The sequence below is a fragment of the Emys orbicularis genome, chromosome 24, assembly GCF_028017835.1.
Source record: "Emys orbicularis isolate rEmyOrb1 chromosome 24, rEmyOrb1.hap1, whole genome shotgun sequence".
NCBI lineage: Eukaryota > Metazoa > Chordata > Testudines > Emydidae > Emys > Emys orbicularis.
Window position 1 is genome coordinate 11088941 of NC_088706.1, and position 16170 is coordinate 11105110.

General features: G+C 59.0%; 1 protein-coding gene across 1 annotated transcript in view; it reads right to left on the reverse strand.

The window, feature by feature from the left end:
* Nucleotides 1-4389: 4389 nt before the first annotated feature.
* Nucleotides 4390-16170, reverse strand: part of POLRMT (RNA polymerase mitochondrial) — a 32660-nt gene continuing 20879 nt past the window's right edge. The window contains exons 12-21 of the mRNA XM_065422346.1: nucleotides 14876-14998; nucleotides 13499-13678; nucleotides 12547-12633; nucleotides 11950-12063; nucleotides 10473-10525; nucleotides 9735-9833; nucleotides 9356-9428; nucleotides 8720-8811; nucleotides 8023-8096; nucleotides 4390-5762 (exon numbers count right to left, since the gene is read on the reverse strand). Coding sequence (XP_065278418.1) covers nucleotides 5713-5762; nucleotides 8023-8096; nucleotides 8720-8811; nucleotides 9356-9428; nucleotides 9735-9833; nucleotides 10473-10525; nucleotides 11950-12063; nucleotides 12547-12633; nucleotides 13499-13678; nucleotides 14876-14998 — 945 coding nt within the window. The 3' untranslated portion in view covers nucleotides 4390-5712. The remainder of the gene's footprint in view (nucleotides 5763-8022; nucleotides 8097-8719; nucleotides 8812-9355; nucleotides 9429-9734; nucleotides 9834-10472; nucleotides 10526-11949; nucleotides 12064-12546; nucleotides 12634-13498; nucleotides 13679-14875; nucleotides 14999-16170) is intronic.

The window sequence follows — 16170 nt, forward strand, 5'->3', positions numbered from 1 at the left end:
CTGTGCTGACTTCTAAGCTGGGCAGCTGGAGAGCGGCAGCGGCTGGCTGGGAGCCCAGCTCTGAAGGCAGCGCCGCCATCAGCAGCAGCGCAGAAGTAAGGGTAGCAGTACTGCGACCCCCCCCTACAATCACCTTGCGACCCCCCACCCCAACTCATTTTTGGGTCAGGTCGTATAATTACATGCCGCCATCAGCAGCAGCACAGAAGTAATGGTAGCAGTACTGCGACCCCCCCCTACAATCACCTTGGCCTGTGGAGGGCATGTCTCCACTGCCGCTGAAGACTAAGGGGCTGTTTCATTGCAGGGCACACGTCCAGGGGATTGGGCTGGAGCCCAGGCGGTGCGAGGGTCCCGAGCCCGGAAGCCTACACCGCAATGAAACAGCCCGAGCCTGAGCCCCGCGAGCTGGTGAACTGGCTCTCAGCAATGGGACAAGCCTTCATGGCAAGAGCAGGCGGGACCTTTCTCTTGGCCAGCTCCTACCTCCCCACTTGCGATGCTGCCGCGCATTCGCTATTTCCCCCCACTTCGGCCCTGATCCATTCCCAGCAGAGCCCCCAGCGCGTTCAAGCCTGGGATTCCTAGGAAAAGGGGCCTAAAACCATGGCCCTGTCTGCCCCCAATCGCCTTTGTGTCCTGGCCGAACCCCGGCTTGACTAATGACGCTCTGCAGCCCTAGACACCTCCCTGCTGTGCCGTCAATCAGAGGAGTCCCAGCGTGGGCTGCAATTTACTGGTAGCCGAATCCTCCTTACAGGGAGAGTCCGTGGAGCATTTCTGAGCCTCCAAAATGGATACAATTAAACCCAAGCCTGCAACTTCCCCTCCCCAGCCCGTACCATTCACAGCCACACGATAAGGGCTGCTGGGCATGGAATCAGAGCCGACTGCTTCAAGAAAAAAAACCCCTCACGATGGGCTCCTGGCAGATCCCGGTCCCTTGGCTTGGCTTTGGGATCAGCCCTGGAAAAGGCCCATTTCCAAGGTGCAAAGAGCAACGAGGCTGCTAAGCTACGAGGGAGAGCGTGAGAAAGTCTTCGCCACCCCCGCAGCAGGCGCTCCCCTCGCCCCGTACAGCGTCCTGCCTACGGGCCTGATCCAAAGCTCACCAGTCACTTTCCAATGACTTCCAAGGGCTTTGGGGCCTAACCCCTGGTCGCTCGACTGGGGATGTTTAGTCCCCACTGCTGAGGCTGCTAACCAAGCTAGGGGGTGCGACATAGATCCCCACGGCCTAAAGAGCCCCCCAGCTCACTGCAACCCAGAGCATCGAAGCCGCATCCCACAGCGGCCACGACTGCCCCCGGCCAGGTTCAAGCGGCTGGCTGAGAAGCGATACCCTCTGCATCCCGCTACCATGGCCCCAGGGCAGAGGAGGGAGGGATCCGTGCCAGCCGTGAACGGGCCCAAGCAGGGCTGAGGGCGGCGAAGGGCTTGCGTCACTCAGCTGGGGAGGGCGGTCAGCCAGATGCAGAAATACCCTTGGGAGAGGAGATGTGCTCAGTCACACACCCTTCGGGGGGTGGGGGGGGAGATTTGGGAGCTGGTCCCCCACCACTATCTTTAACCTTTCTCCATAGAACGGAAAGGGAGAGGCCCACGACTACCCTCCAGCCGGCTTCTCCTACCACCTCCATGCTGGCAGCTGTGCTTTCCCTTAATTTCCTCATGCATCCCCCTCCACCCCCAAGATTCACGCTGATTGCATCCAGCGCAGTCATCCGCGGCTCCCATTTCAGTGCAGCCTGCTGAGATGCCGAGCTCCGGCTCCTGGCTGGCATCTGCAGCCCCCCACTGCACTCAAACACTCCAGCAAAAGAACAAATGGAACAACAGCCCTCCGTCACTCAGATCTCCATGCACCCGGCTGCCGCGGCTGGAACACACGCACGGCTGCTTGCACAGCTGAGGAGCAGACCGTGATTCTCAGGCACTCAGCTTCTCGTCTGTAAGCACCAAGCTGGCAACCTGCTCTCCCCGGGCAAGGGCCAGCCGCATCCTACAGCTCGGTTTCTAACCAGCCTCTCCTAACCAGTTTCTGACACGCCTGCAGACTCAGTGCGCCCACTGCTGGTCATGATGGGAGGGGTTAACACGCTGATGATGAGAGAGGAACTGTCCTCTGGATCAGACCAGGAATCCATCGAGCCAATAATGGCTAATATTAGCTGATTCAGAGGCAGATTCCAGAAACCTTGTAGTAGCCAGTTATGGAATAATCTGCCCCCGGGAAACATTTCCTCCTGACCCCCACTGTTAGAGGTAGGTTTAAGCCCTGAAGCATGAGTATGTAGATCCCCTTCCAGAACGCTCTCTATTGTCTCTGTGCATAGTCTTGTTCTCTCAAGGTCTGATCCCTTTTTCGAATCCCAAGAAACAGGACTCATCTCTCATTAACCCACCTAGAAGCCTAGGCAGAATCTAAGGCCAATTGGAAGCGGAGCCGCTGGTGTTATTAGCCACAAGTGCAAATCTCTTAATTAGCGCAAAACTGCACACTTGTAAAGACAGACTTGAAGGGCGTTAAATGGCAGATGGCTTGTGTCTTTTGGAGGAAAAGGAAAAAAACAAAGCAACTCCAGGTCGATTAAAAGCAAGGGAAATTAACCAGCAGCCAAGCCACGGGCTGTGCAATCATTGTCTGTCAGCGAGCTGCCTGCACCGGAACAGAGGTGACAAGGGCACGGTGCGCCTGGAAAAGGGACATGTGAAGAGTGCGGCCATGTCAAACATCACTGACCAACTCTCAGCTCATCAGAGGCCTGGCAGAGGGACGGGTTGAAAGTGAAGGCCGGTCATGCTGCAGTCAGACTGCGCTGAGCTCAACCTCCACCGGATGGGGGCGGTGAGTGGACTGGATGGGAGACCTCCAGGGAAAAGCCAGGTGCCGTGGGAGGTGGCGCTTTCCCCTCTGGTTTGTGCTGAACGGACGCCCCAAACCATCGGCAGATACAGGCCTCAAACTCAGCGAGTCTAAAGCCACTCGGGCTGCAGGTGTAATGACACTTTAAGGCCCCCTGAGGTTGCTGGTGGGGGGGAAGGGGGAAGAGGCCTTGGTGTAACTGAGAATCAGGCCCAAAGCCCAGATTCACGTCTAGCCACGAGGGCGCCCAGGTACCTTGCACTGTAGCAGAGAGCAGCCTCGGCTGGCTTCCTTACCCCCTGCTGAGTAAGTCACTGCTCTAATTGCAAGAGGCTTCGGGTCCTGGCCTTGTGCAGTGTTGCCAGCACAGCGCAGCCTCTGTACCCGCAGTGCTTGGTAAAGGCAGCCCGTACGCGTACACATCCCTGCAGTAGATTGGGGGGGGGGGGCAACCTGTGTCTCTGGAGCCGCATGTGGCTCTTCAGAAGTTAATATGCGGCTCCTTGTACAGGCACCGACTCCGGGGCTGGAGCTACAGGCGCCAACTTTCCAATGTGCCAGGGGGAGCTCACTGCTCAACCCCTGGCTCTGCCACAGACCCTGCCCCCACTCCACCGCTTCCTGCCCCCTCCCCTGAGCCTGCCACGCCCTCGCTCCCCTTCTCCCCCCCAGAGCCTCCTGCACGCCACAAAACAGCTGATCAGGAGGTGCGGGGAGAGAGGGGGAGGCATTGATCGGCGGTGGGTGGGAGGCGCTGGGAGTGGGAGCAGGAGCGGAGTTGATGGGGGGCTGCTCACCATAGGCACCAACTTCGTGGGTGGTCCGGGGCTGGAGCACCCACAGGGAAAAATTAGTGGGTGCTCTGCAGCCACTGGCAGCCAAGCTCCCCTCCCCACCCCCCCTCCTCCCCTGAGAGCGCCGCATCCCTGCTTCTCCTCCCAGCGTTTGCCGCAGCAAAACAGCCCTTTCGCGGCCTAACAAGTTCCAGGAGGGAGGGGGGAGGAGCGGGAACGCAGCGCGCTCAGGGGAGGAGTCGGGGCCAGGGTGGGGATTTGGGGAAGGGGTTGGAAGGGGGCGGGAGGGGAAGGGGCAGAGGGAGGTCGAGCACCCACCGGTACCAGCAGAAGTCGGCGCCTATGCTGCTTACGTGTTACCGTGGCTCTTTGGCAATGTACATTGGTAAATTCTGGCTCCTTCTCAGGCTCAGGCTGGCCGCCCCTGCAGTAAATAGCACGCACCTCCACACAGTGAGGTCCGCAGTGTGGCCCAGCGATGGGGTAGCAGACTGGGAGTCAGGCGCCCTGGGTTCTATATCCCTGACACTGACCTCCCTGCTCTGTGCCTCAGTTTCCCCTGCCACCCTTTCTCTCTTCGTTTGAACCTGTCAGCTCCTCAGTGCAGGGACGTGCTCTCACTGCAGTGCTGGGCCTAACCAGCCCTGAACTCAGCTGGGGCCTCTAGACGCCACCGGAATACAACCACACTTGCTAACAAAGCAGCCCCGATAGGAGACGTTTCAAAGGGCTTTAATGTACAGTGCTCCACACACCGCTCCAGTTACACACCCGCCCCACCGGAGACTGTGCAGCCGAATCTTCAATATCCCAGAAAACGAGACACCGCTGGAAAGCGCCCGGAGACAGGACTCCGCGTAGCAGGGAGGGTGAATCAGTACGGGAGGCTCCTCTGGATTCCAGTAGTGACTGGCTGCCCCAGTGCAGAATAACCACTCCCCTGGGGAGGCGCATATCCCAGGAGCCGTCTCCCCCCCCCCCCACACACGCTGCTAGAGGAAAGGAACGGAAACGGAGTGCGGGGCTGAGTGCCGCACCCCGGCCAACGCCAGCAAAGTCCGACGCAGCTGCAGAGACCAGGGACGGGCAGGTTCTCGTTCCCCAGGCAAGTGGTTATTCAACAGCTCATTGGCCAAGAATCCTAAAGCACTCTGAGGTCTTTGGTTGTAGGATGCTGCTGTTCCGGGAGGAGCTCTCCAGCTCGCTCCCCCAGGCACACTCGGCTAGCCTGCAACGGCGCCATTAGAGCTACTGGCGCAGGAGTCCAGTGAAGAGAGTATCTCACTGGGATCCTAGACCCACGGCCCCCTTCCCTGCGCAGACCGACAGCGCTCCGGCCTGGCGTGGGCGGGGGTGACCCAGACGGTGTTCAAAGCCAGGCCTGGAGGGCTCCATCTGCAGGATGCCCTCCTCCCCGGACGCATGGGGTAGTGAGTGGGGGTGAGTGAAGGGGGAAGAGAGGCCTGGTCGATTGGCCTAGAGCACCTGAGTTACCAGCAGCAAACAGGGGCCCCTTGCTGAGACCCAACTGTGTGAGGCTGAGGTCGCAGGGAATGCCAGTCCCCAATCAGCCCCTTGCCTTCCACCTCAGTTTGGGGCCAGAGGCTCCCGGTGAGCAAAGCAACCTTGTCTTTGGGTCAGCGTCGGCGATCCCCAGTCGCCGGGGGAAATAGCAGCCGGTGATCTCCAGCTCAAGGTCCCTTGGCACAGAGGGAGGAACGGGTGAGCTGGGCTGGCGAGAGCCATACGAAGGCAGCGCCACGCCCCTCCTGGCACAAGGGAAAGCAGAGATCCTGCCTCCTAGTGGAGCCACATGCTCCTGCTCTCCAGGCAGGGTCCGTTTCCAAAGCAGAGGCCGACGCACCCCTTGTGGGTATTTCCCTGGGCCAGCTGTCTGCTGTGCCCCCAGGACGAGGTCCTGGACACAGTCTCCCCTTGTTCTCTGCTGGGGGTGCTGTGAGCCAGGTCCCACCCTGGACTCGGCTGGCTGGCACCTCTGGTCCAATTAGCCAGCGTTCGATAGACAGTCCAGGGCCTTGCCCGGGGTCCGTTTCAGCTGAAGAAATACGTAGATTCCTTCACCTTCTGCAGGTCAAAGTTGCCTGGAGGGGAAGAGGGAGCAGAGGGAAGGTCAGAGCGGGGGCTGCACAGGTTGGAGACTGGGGGCGTCTCTTAGCATTCTAGGGGAAAGGATTCAACTATGTGCTCTAGCTCAACCACAAGGTACGGGTTGGATGCAGGAATCGCTGGGTGTGTTATGCAGGCACTCAGATCAGATGATCCCACTGGCCCTTGCCGCCCTAAATTCTAGGCTACACCCCGACCCCCCAAACTCAGCACGAGCCCCCCACTGCAGGGAGGAGAGAGCAGCAAGAGACGTATTGCAGCCCCTTTGCTGCAATCAGCCCGACTCTCCCTGACCCCACCTGGGGCAGAGAGCATGCCAGGGGGCCCACACTGCTCACAGGCCCCCGCCTGCTACCCGGCCCATTGCGGGCAGACGCTTTCCCTGGGGCAGAGGGTTAGCGGGGAGGAAGAGGAACTAGGACACCCACCCCAGGACATGTTCTCCCCCCTCCTAGGCTGTGCTGGGTGCAACGCTGGAAGGCTTCAGTACCGGGGCAAGGATGCTTCTAGCTTTGCGTGGACCAGGCCTTGCAGAAGAACCAGCGAGGGACAGAGACTGGGTCAGGACAAGGGCTGTTTGCTTGGTGACCTCCGATTATCTCGGCCAGCTAGTTAGGTTCTGCTCTCCAGCCGGCCTGGGCTCGCGCAGCAAGTTGGATGCCGGGATGGGAGCCAAAGGCAGCTTGCTGTGCGGGGGGTTATGTCCTACCAGGGCGGAGAGGGGACTCGCACAGATGACGGCATCTCAGCCTTCGAAACCTGGGGTCTGATTGCGGCTCTCAGGGCACCTGAGAACTGCAGCAGCGTGTCTGCCCCGCACGCAATCAAAACCAGCCCTGCCTGATTGCCAGGGGCTCCCTCAGCAATGGCTGATGTTAGCAGAGTCATCCCAAAAGGAAGGCTTCACCCGCCATTGAAATGCAGCCACCTCTGGGGCGGTGGGTGGCAGCTGCGTAACAGTGAGCGGCAATGCTACTTTCTCCCACCTTCTCCTGTGGAGAAAATGTAGACAGATGCATGCGACCCATATGAGACGCCCGCCTGGAGATTAAGGGAACTAAACAAATTGTCTTACTCCCGCTGCATGCGTATCAGCCGCATCTCGGCAATCGCTATCCCATGCGTCTAACTTCTATCCCTGGTACGATGTCTCGTTCGTGGGAACAGATTGGCAAATACGAATGTTTGGAGCAGAGCAACAAGACGTATTAGCGCACTGGGGAGACTGGCTTCCAGGGGGAGAAGAAACGAGCTAAATTCTGCCTAAGGTGGGCGCTGTGGAGGGGAAATGGAGTTCCCATTTCAGAACGGCAACACAAGCCCAGAGATGAAGTGACTTGCCCATGGTCACACAGGGAGTGTGTGGTGGAACTGAGCCAAATCTTCTGAGACCCAGCCCAGTGCCTCAACCGCAGTGCCAGCCTTCCTGCCCGTGCCCCTGTCTATGAGGAGCAAAGCCCCACGGCGGAGTTCCAGGGAGGCAGGGTGCAGTGCTGAACTGCAACTCGGCTAGATCGCCTGCGCTAACTGCCCCAGCAAGACACTGCCGAGCTCGGGGTTCTCCCAGCCAGCCGTGCGTCCACTCCAGCCTCGGGACGGGGACCAGGAGGAGATTCTGCTGGGGTGGGGGCTGGCAGCCAGACACAGGGAAGATAGTGATGCTCACCCAGCCTTCCTGGCAGCGCGAGACGGATCCCTGGGGATCAAGCGAGCTCCCCAGTAGGGTCTGGCAGGCTAAGGTGCGTCTACACTACCAGCGCTACAGAGGCGCCGCTGCAGCCCTGCCGCTGTTCTACAGACACTTGCTACAGCGACAGAAAGGGTTATCCTGCCCCGAGAGGCAGTAGCTAGTTGACGGAAGAATCCTTCTATTGACCTAGCTGTGTCTACACCGGGGCTTAGCTACATCTCTCCAGCACCGTAGCTAGGTCAACCTACATCTTAGGCGTAGACCAAGCCTCTGTCTCTTTCACCCCCCGAGCACAACGCCATGTCCTGTCTCGTAGGTTCCTCCTGCCCACTGCGGGATGAACTCAAAGACACTGGTCATCAGAAACATGGCTACTGCCGGGGAAGGGCTGGGGGCCGGCTCATTCCAATCACTCATGTCAGAGGGCTCACGCCTGGGAGCCGCCCCTGGGAACCAGCTCCAGAGGCAAGTGTGTGTCCAGTGCCTAGCATTCGTGGGTGGCCCAGAGGCACTACCGTAACAACCACAATGGATAATAACAGTACCTGTCTCAGGGACCTTGGACAGCAGCTCCACCAGCCTCTTGGGTTCGAGGGACTTCTTATCCCTCCACTCAGCCCTGGGTCAAAAAAAGCCACGAGAAAAAGGGGTGTTAAACAGGAACGTGAACCCTTCCTGCTCCCAGCCTGACTCTCACACATCTCCTGTGCAGCTTGTGGGCACATGGCTCTGAGCCAAGGGGGCGGTGACAGGTCCCCGGTGTCAAAGGAACCACCAGATCAGCTTCGAGATAAGACTCTCCCTATGTGACCGCTTGGGCATCTAAGTATCTTCCTGCGGCCCATGTTATCTCAGTATCGCTCTCTGGTGCCTAGCCGCCCCCATCTGGCCAGAGTATCTGAGCACCTGCCAACTTTCACAGAATTTCTGCACACAGAGCCCCTCTGAGGCAGGGCAGTGATCTCACCCTCCTTTGCAGATGGGGAGCTGAGGCCCAGAGAGACTTGCCCAAGGTCACACAGGGAGTCTGTGGCAGAGCAGGGGATTGAACCCAGGCTAGCCGTAGCCTAGCTCACTAACCACTGGGCCATCCTTGTCCTAGAGCGGCCCAGAGGCAGCCGGAAGAACGATAATGCGGATAGGCTCCAAGCCGGAGGCTGTGGAACTTACACAGCACAGTCAACAAAGGAAGTTCCCCTGAAGGAGCCCCAGAGAGGGCGGGCGGGTGAGCTGGGTACTTACAGAGAGTCAGTGCAATATTTCTGCAGCATGAACCTGGACAGATCCTGCAGGATGGGCTGGCTGTGCAACTCCACAAACTGCTCTCGACACACCTGGCAGTGCACGGAGGTCACAAGTGAGTGGAATACAATAGCATGCACCCCTCTCACCCCAAGACAGATTCCATTTAGAGCTATTCTCACCGGGCTGAAGGTGGGGTGCGTCTGCAGAGCACGGAGCACAGCGAGGGGCCGTGGGTCGAGGGGTGTCAGCGGAGCTGGAGGGGGATGGGAACGGAGGGAAGCCCAGGGCTAACACCCCAGGAAGGGCCGTGCATTACGAGCGAGGGGCAATGGCAGAGCTACGTGCCTGGGGAGCCCAGGGCTGGGATAGCAGGGGGCTGCGGGTTGGGACACATGAACAGCAGGTGCCATCTTGGCACACTGTATTTTGCAGGGTGCATCGCCTTGGTTACCGACAGCCAATCAGACTACAGGGTGGGGAGGGAAAGGAGACCCACGTAATTGGGGCGGGGGGAGGAGACGATTTCCAGAGCCAGGTACAGGGGCCGGACAGCACCTGCCGAGCCCCCTCGAGGAGGACGCGTTGGGTCAGTGAAAGAGGCTCTGCTCACGCGGGGGTGGAGCTGGTCTCTACCTGGTTCATGACATCCACAGTCAGCGCGTGGGTCCAGTAGCAGTCGTGGACCGAGACGAACGTCAGGCCCCGTCTGAAAGGCAGCAGAGCAGCCGGGTCAGGTGGTGCCCGCAGAGACCCTCCCTCTTCTCTGATGTCAGCCCAGGCCCTGTCTCAGGCAGCCAAACCCTCCTGCTGGCGCCAGCACAGGGGCCTGCGTGAGCTGAAAGGGGGCTGCCATCCCTTGTGGCACTGCCTAGTGCCCTGGGTACGGTGCCTCCCTGATCGCAGGCCCGTGGGGGGAGGAGCAGGGCTGGACCCCGGCAAGGGCAGCTCAACCCTGCGGATTTGCCTCCACAAATGCTAGAGTAGCCCCAAGGATGACCCGAGGTGGCCCTACCTGTGGCAGTGCAGTGCCGTCAGCATCATGTGCGTGGAGTCCAGCGAGTGGATGAAGTTGGGCGGGAAGGCGTTTTTCTGCTTCACCGTATCCGGTTTCCTGCAGCGGAGCACAGACCAGTCAGTCAGACAGCCCGGCTGCCCGCCACGGCCAGAGCCGGGGGAAGGGAAGAGCAGGGAGGCAGAGCGCCCAGGACCTGCTGTCAGGGTAATGCCCCCAACCAGAGCTGCACGATCGGAGGGAACTGGATCCAGTGGGCAGAGCACAGGTGGGGATGGAGCCTGGGCTGCATTCCCTGCGGTGACGGGAGCTCTAGGAGCTGCCCCCCCCCCCCCCCCCCCCCCCACTGGTTCATGGACACAAGGGAGCAGGTGGCAGATGCTGCCCTCTCCAGGAATCCCACGCCGGGTGCTACGGCCCTGCACCTCCAGCGCTGTCCACGGACGCTGCTGGATTCCCTCCGGCCCTTCCTCCCCTGCCACCCCCTACGCCTACTGGGCAGCATGAGGTAAGGAACGTAGGAGCGTGCGAATACCAGCAGCAGCCCTGACCAGTGCCTGTGTCTCCTGCTGCGGGCTCATCTGCCAAGCTCTGCTGATGGGAGGGTTTTGTCTCCAAACGGCCTGGAGGCGAGGGCTCCCCCAGTTCCAGGCTGCACCGGGGCGGGCGGGGGAATCACTCAGACTGAGGGGAAAGGAACGCAGAGTCTGCGCCGAGCTCTCGCAGTCTGGTACTTACTGGCTGGCGTCAAATCGCACGTTCAGACTCAGGGTTTGCATGGTGCTGTTCAGCTAGAGAGAGAGAGAGAGACCGGACTCAGCTGCAGAGAGACACAATCACCCGTTCCCAGGGAGTCCCAGGCATGCCACTCTTGGAGAGCGGCTCACACGAGCAATAGGCCCCCAGCATGCGCCGTGCAGAGCCTAGGATCAGGACTGGCCCGGCCACCTCCCTGGCCAGATTAGAACAGCCTACTTCAGATCTTTGAAAGCGGACAGGAGCTTTCATCCTGCTGGCCAGCATGTCTCCCAGGAGGCGCCCAGCGGCTAGACTCACCGGCTCCCAGACTCCCTGGCTTTAAAGGCCTTTATCTCACGAGCAGATCTGGGAAATGCAGCTGAACAAATCAGTGGCTTGGAGACAGGCAGGCCGCCCTGAACTGCCCCATAACTGCTGGGACGTGGCGTGCCAGTGGCTAGGAGACGGGGCAGGTTCTGCGTGCAGGTGGGCAAGCAGGAATCTGTTTCCCTGCTGATATGCCGGAAAATTGCCCCCGTCGGCACCACGTGGGGGTCTCGTCATTGAGCCTTTGGGGAGCCCCGGTTACTCACCAGCTCCACTACTCTTAAATACCATCCTGACTTCGTCCCGCTGACTCACCCTTCAGCCCCCCAAGGATGCTGGCTCCGCCGTGGGCCCCGCCCCAGAGCTGACTCATGCCCACATGTCAGTGCTCATACAAGCCCCCTCTGGTCTCTTCCTCTCAGGGATAAACTCCTCCCACCTCCAAGAATCTCAGCTGCTGAATTAGTCAGGTGGAGTGGGAAGGAGAGGGCTGCTGAGAGGACTAGACTGGGGGGGGGGGGGGGGGAGGGGGAGAGAAAGGAAGGGGATCAGCGAGGATGAGTGTGGGACTGGAGCGAGAGTGAGTCATGTGAACCCTGAGGAACCACTTCTCATTTCTCATCCTGTTTCCCTGCCTCGTGCTGGGCTCACCTCCCGGAGTCTGAAAGGTTCATTACCCCGGTGAGTCAGTGGGGAGGGGGGAGAGAGCGCGGCCTGACACCGTACCCATCCCTCACAAACCCTCCCCGCCCAGACCCACCCACGGGAGACTTCACTGTACTACGGGCATGTATAACACAACTAGATTCGGCACCCCCGCCGGCTGGAATCTTCACAGCACGGTGTACACTACCCACACATACAGAGCAAGGTTTGACACACATACACTGGCTGGAGACTTCCCAGCACACTACCCACACATACAGAGCAAGGTTCGACACACATACACCGGCTGGAGACTTCCCAGCACACTACCCACACATACACAGCAAGGTTCGACACATGCACCGGCTGGAGACTTTGCCGCACTGCCCCTTAATGCCCTCGGTCCAGGGCGGTGGTTGGCGGGGCGTTGATCTAGATCCCCCATGTTCCATACTGAGGTCCCAGCTCACAAGCTGCCGGTACCTCTGCTCCCCTTGGCACTCACCACTGTGGACTTGGCCTGATGGTACGGCTGCACGATGGGGAGGCCCAGTGGGGTGACCCACTCCACCGGGTTCCCGGACTTGGCGATGAGCCGGGCACTCGCCGTCAGCCAGATCTGCAGGGACAGACTGGAGTGAGCAGCTTTTAAGAGCCCCAGAGGCTCCAGGGGTTCTAAGGACAGATTCACCCCATAACGTCCCCGCCCACCACAGGCTGTTCTGAGCCCACCATGGATGGCACAACACCCTCCGGCCCCCTCCCCCAGGGGAGTCATTCCACCTGGGTGGGGGTCAGGAATGCTCCTGTGGGGCTAGGATCCCACAGAGACCTGCTGCTTGAGATGCCGGATCCAGTGGCCCCGATTCACTTCCTGAGCAGGGCTGGCGTTAGAGATCGGGCTGCATTCCCCGGGGTGATGGGAGGAGACAATCTCTAGGGGCTCCCCCCCTGCTCCTCTCCTGTTCTCCAACCTGCTTGTAGCGCTCCCAGGAGCTCTGCGGTGCTGCTCTCTCCAGCACACAGGGAAGCCAGAAGAGGAGGGGAGCGAGGGGAAAAGCAGGAAGGAGAGAGAGAGGGAGAAAAGCAGCAGGGACCTTACCTGGATCTCTCGAGTCCCTGAGAACATCTCCTTGAGGCTGTTGAACACCTGCCGGACGAGGTAATGCGACGCCTCCCAGACGTACTCCTGTGTGGATCAGAGGCAGGGTGAGGGGCTCCCCTTGGGAGGAGTGGGAGTCCCTGTGATGAAGACACGCCTGCCTTCTCACCCGAAGGACCACAGCTGGGATGAGCCGTTGCTGACGTGTCTCCCTCCCCTCCAGGGTTACCGCCTCACAGAACCTGCCTTCCCACCTGGGCTAGCTGAGACCCCAGATCTCGCTGCAAGTCAGGGGAGCCGGGAATCCGAACCCGGATCTGGCTGCCGAGTGGGTGGAGAGGAAGCTGAGCTCTGGCATTTAACACGATTCTCCTCTCCCACGGGAGGAGGGCCAAGTCACGGGGCACCCTGCCGGCCTCTGCGCAGCATTACTGGCCATGTAAGTAACAGGGACTACGAGCCGCTGAGAGGTGCCGACTGAAACCCTCTGCTCTGCAGGAGGTGCCATTAGCCCAGCCCAGGCACCAGCAGGCTGCATGGAGACAGACCTCTGGGGGTTCAGGGGGGCCAATACGACCCCCAGAGGGAGCAGAACGGCCTCGTATTGTACAAGACACCAGCTGAGGCCCATTACTGCCAGAGAGGCTGGGCAGCAGATGACAATGCTGGAAACCAAAGGGACAGGATACACCTGATTGAAGAATCCACCCCATCCTGCGACAGGCAGAGAAAGGGGCCTGCACACCACCTAGAACCTGGGTCCCATTCCGCCCCACTCGCTGAACCCCCTGGCCTGGATCTACTTAGCAGGACCCAGAGGGCAGGGCAGCGCCGGGGGAGGAGGAAAAGGGAAATCTCTCCACAGGGAAACAGGCGCTTCATAAAACTCAGCCAGGCACCAGTGGCAGCGGCCACAGGCGGGACAGCGGGGAAGCCGGGCTGGACGTCCTACCTGTGGGAAGCCGTTGATCTCCTTGAGCCGCTTCTCGATCTGCAGCCTCCCTCCGTACCTGGTGACGCCGTACACCACCGTCATCACCGTTTGCTTCACCACCTTGCGGCTGATGAAGCCATCCAGGACCTGGGCGACCTTCATGCCCTCCTGGGCATCCTGCTTCCGGAATTCTTCTACCTAGGGCAGCGTGGAGAGGAACCAAGGGGGAGATGCCGTGATCCTGCCGCCGCTGAATCAGGACCCACCTGAGGTCCCCTCCAACCCTGATATTCTACGATAGGAATAGGGTCATCGAGGGAGCCCCAGGGCCCAGCTGGGCTGCACCCCCTCTACACAGACTGTGGAGAAACCAAGCCAAGACCACCGGTCTGCCCTAGGAATGCCCCTCCCCCACACCCACGACAGACACTGTGGCCCATGCTAGCCACCCTGGATAACAGAGGCCACTAGCTGAGGAACTAGGGAGTTTTTGGACCACAGAGACACCAGCTCAGGGCACTGGTATTGCGATACGGACCCTTTGCACCCCTGTGCTGGCACAGCACCCAATGGCTGTCAGGTGCACCATGTGGCCGAATGGATTGAGCACTGGACCAAGCCTTCGGAGACCAGGGTTCTGTTCCTGGCTCTGCCAGTGACCCTCTGGCTGAGCCGCTCTCTGTGCCTCGGTTTCCCCATCTGAAAATTGGGGAGAACGCTACTTGACCTTGGTGATCCACAGATGACAAGCTCTAGATAAGAGCTAAGGATAGTTTCTGTGTGTGGAATGAATGCGGCAGGTCTCAGTCCAGTTCCCAGCAGGCCGATTTCATATTGCAAAACATGCCAAGAAAACCCCAGTCTCTGAAGAGAGGCCGAGGACTGAATGTGCCATGGAGATCAGTTTCCCATGTCGCCCAAAAGAAAGAGAATTCTCCTCCTATGTGCTGGCCAGGTGCTAGCAACTCAGGAGGAGCATCTCCCTGCTGCTTGGAGACCCTGTCTCACCAACTCCCCATCTGCCCCTGGGGGAAACCCAGAGAGAAGCAGCCTGGGGATGGTTCATGGCTTGGGGATTTCTCGGTCACGGCTCCTTCTCTGTCTACTGTGATCACACCCTCCCCTCTTCTAGCACAATCTCAGCTGGATTTTCATTGTGGCCACCGCAGTGCTTCCCTCTAGGGGAGAGAGGGACAGTCCGGCGCTAGATTCCAATCAGCTGATGTCTACTGAGCCTGCTGCATGCCATAGTGCTGTCTATCTCAGCCTCTCCTCTCCCCCCGGAGGGCAGGAACTGCACTGTTCTGCTTGGGGACACTGACCACCAGCTCCACGGTGGGTCCGAGCAGAGGGGTGAACCGTAGGGACCTGCCAGGGTTACCGGCTCTGTCTCACCTGCTGGGCCACTCCGCTGTACACGTCCTGGGGGCTGTCGCACGGCATCAGGTTGACCGAGGTGGCGCCGATGACGTCACGCCCCAGCGCGGCGTAGTGCTGCAGCCCGTTGCAAGAGCCGTCCTGCGAGCAGGAAGAACAAAGGGTGGGACTGAGAGCCTGGCCATTTAAAGGGGCATTGCCTGGTTAAAAACCAAGGCTGGGATTTTCAGTGAAGCCTAAGGGAGTTAGGCACCCAATTCCCACTGACTTTCTCATGCCCTCACCAATGTTGCTGGAAACGGCTCAGGACAGAAGAAGTTTTGATGCGGACTTTGCACCGTTTTTGCTTTTTTACTTTTCCCAGCAGGGACAAAGGACTCATTGGTTTCCCTTTCATCTCCCGTCTGCGTCACTGTCTGAGTCTCTGGAACTAGCCCGATGCTGCAACTACGGGGTTGCAAACATGGCATGGGACGTTTATAAAATCAGCCCCTCTCTCTACCCCCACAGTAAGTTTTCACTGGAATTAAAAAAAAAAAAAAAAGAATGGCAACATTTTAATTATTGTTCTATATTGTTTGTATTATAGGAGCACTATTGTCCTAAGCGCTGTACAAACATAGTAAGAGGCAGCCCAGAAGAGCTTACAATTGAAGTAGATAAGACACAAAAAGGGTGGGAGGGGAGACCGACCCAGAGAAGGGCAGGGAATTGCCCAAGGTCACGCAACACGTCCGTGGTAGTGCCAGGAATAGAAACCAGGGTTCCTGACTCCCAGTCCACTGCTCTAGCCACTGGGTCAGGCTGCCTCTCCTCTGTTGCTTGGAAAACCTTCCTGAAACCAAAGAGGCAACTGAGCCAGAGTTTTGCTCCAGATCTCAGCTCTCCCAAAACTCTGGGGTGTTCAGCTCTGTGGGTTTGATTGGGCCCCCACCCTGACCCTTACCAAACCTAACATCGACCTGTCCTAAGTGTGGCACTGCAGTCTAGGCGACCAGACAGGTATCAGGCCTCCTTTGCAGATGCTCGCCACTGAGCAATCTCCCACAACAGTTGGATCGACAGCTGCTGGGGGGACAACACCGACAAAAACATGCCTGGTGTGAACCAAGCAATGGGATTGGGGGGGGGGGGGGTAGTTAAAATGCAACATGGCAGGGTGGATAAAATTCTATGGAGGATAGTTAAAATGCAACATGGCAGGGTGGATAAAATTCTGTGTTTTTGAAAACAAAATTTTTAAAACAGATTTTTTTTTATTTAAATCAGATTTTTCTTATTTTATTTAAACAACAACATTTTCTTTAAAAATT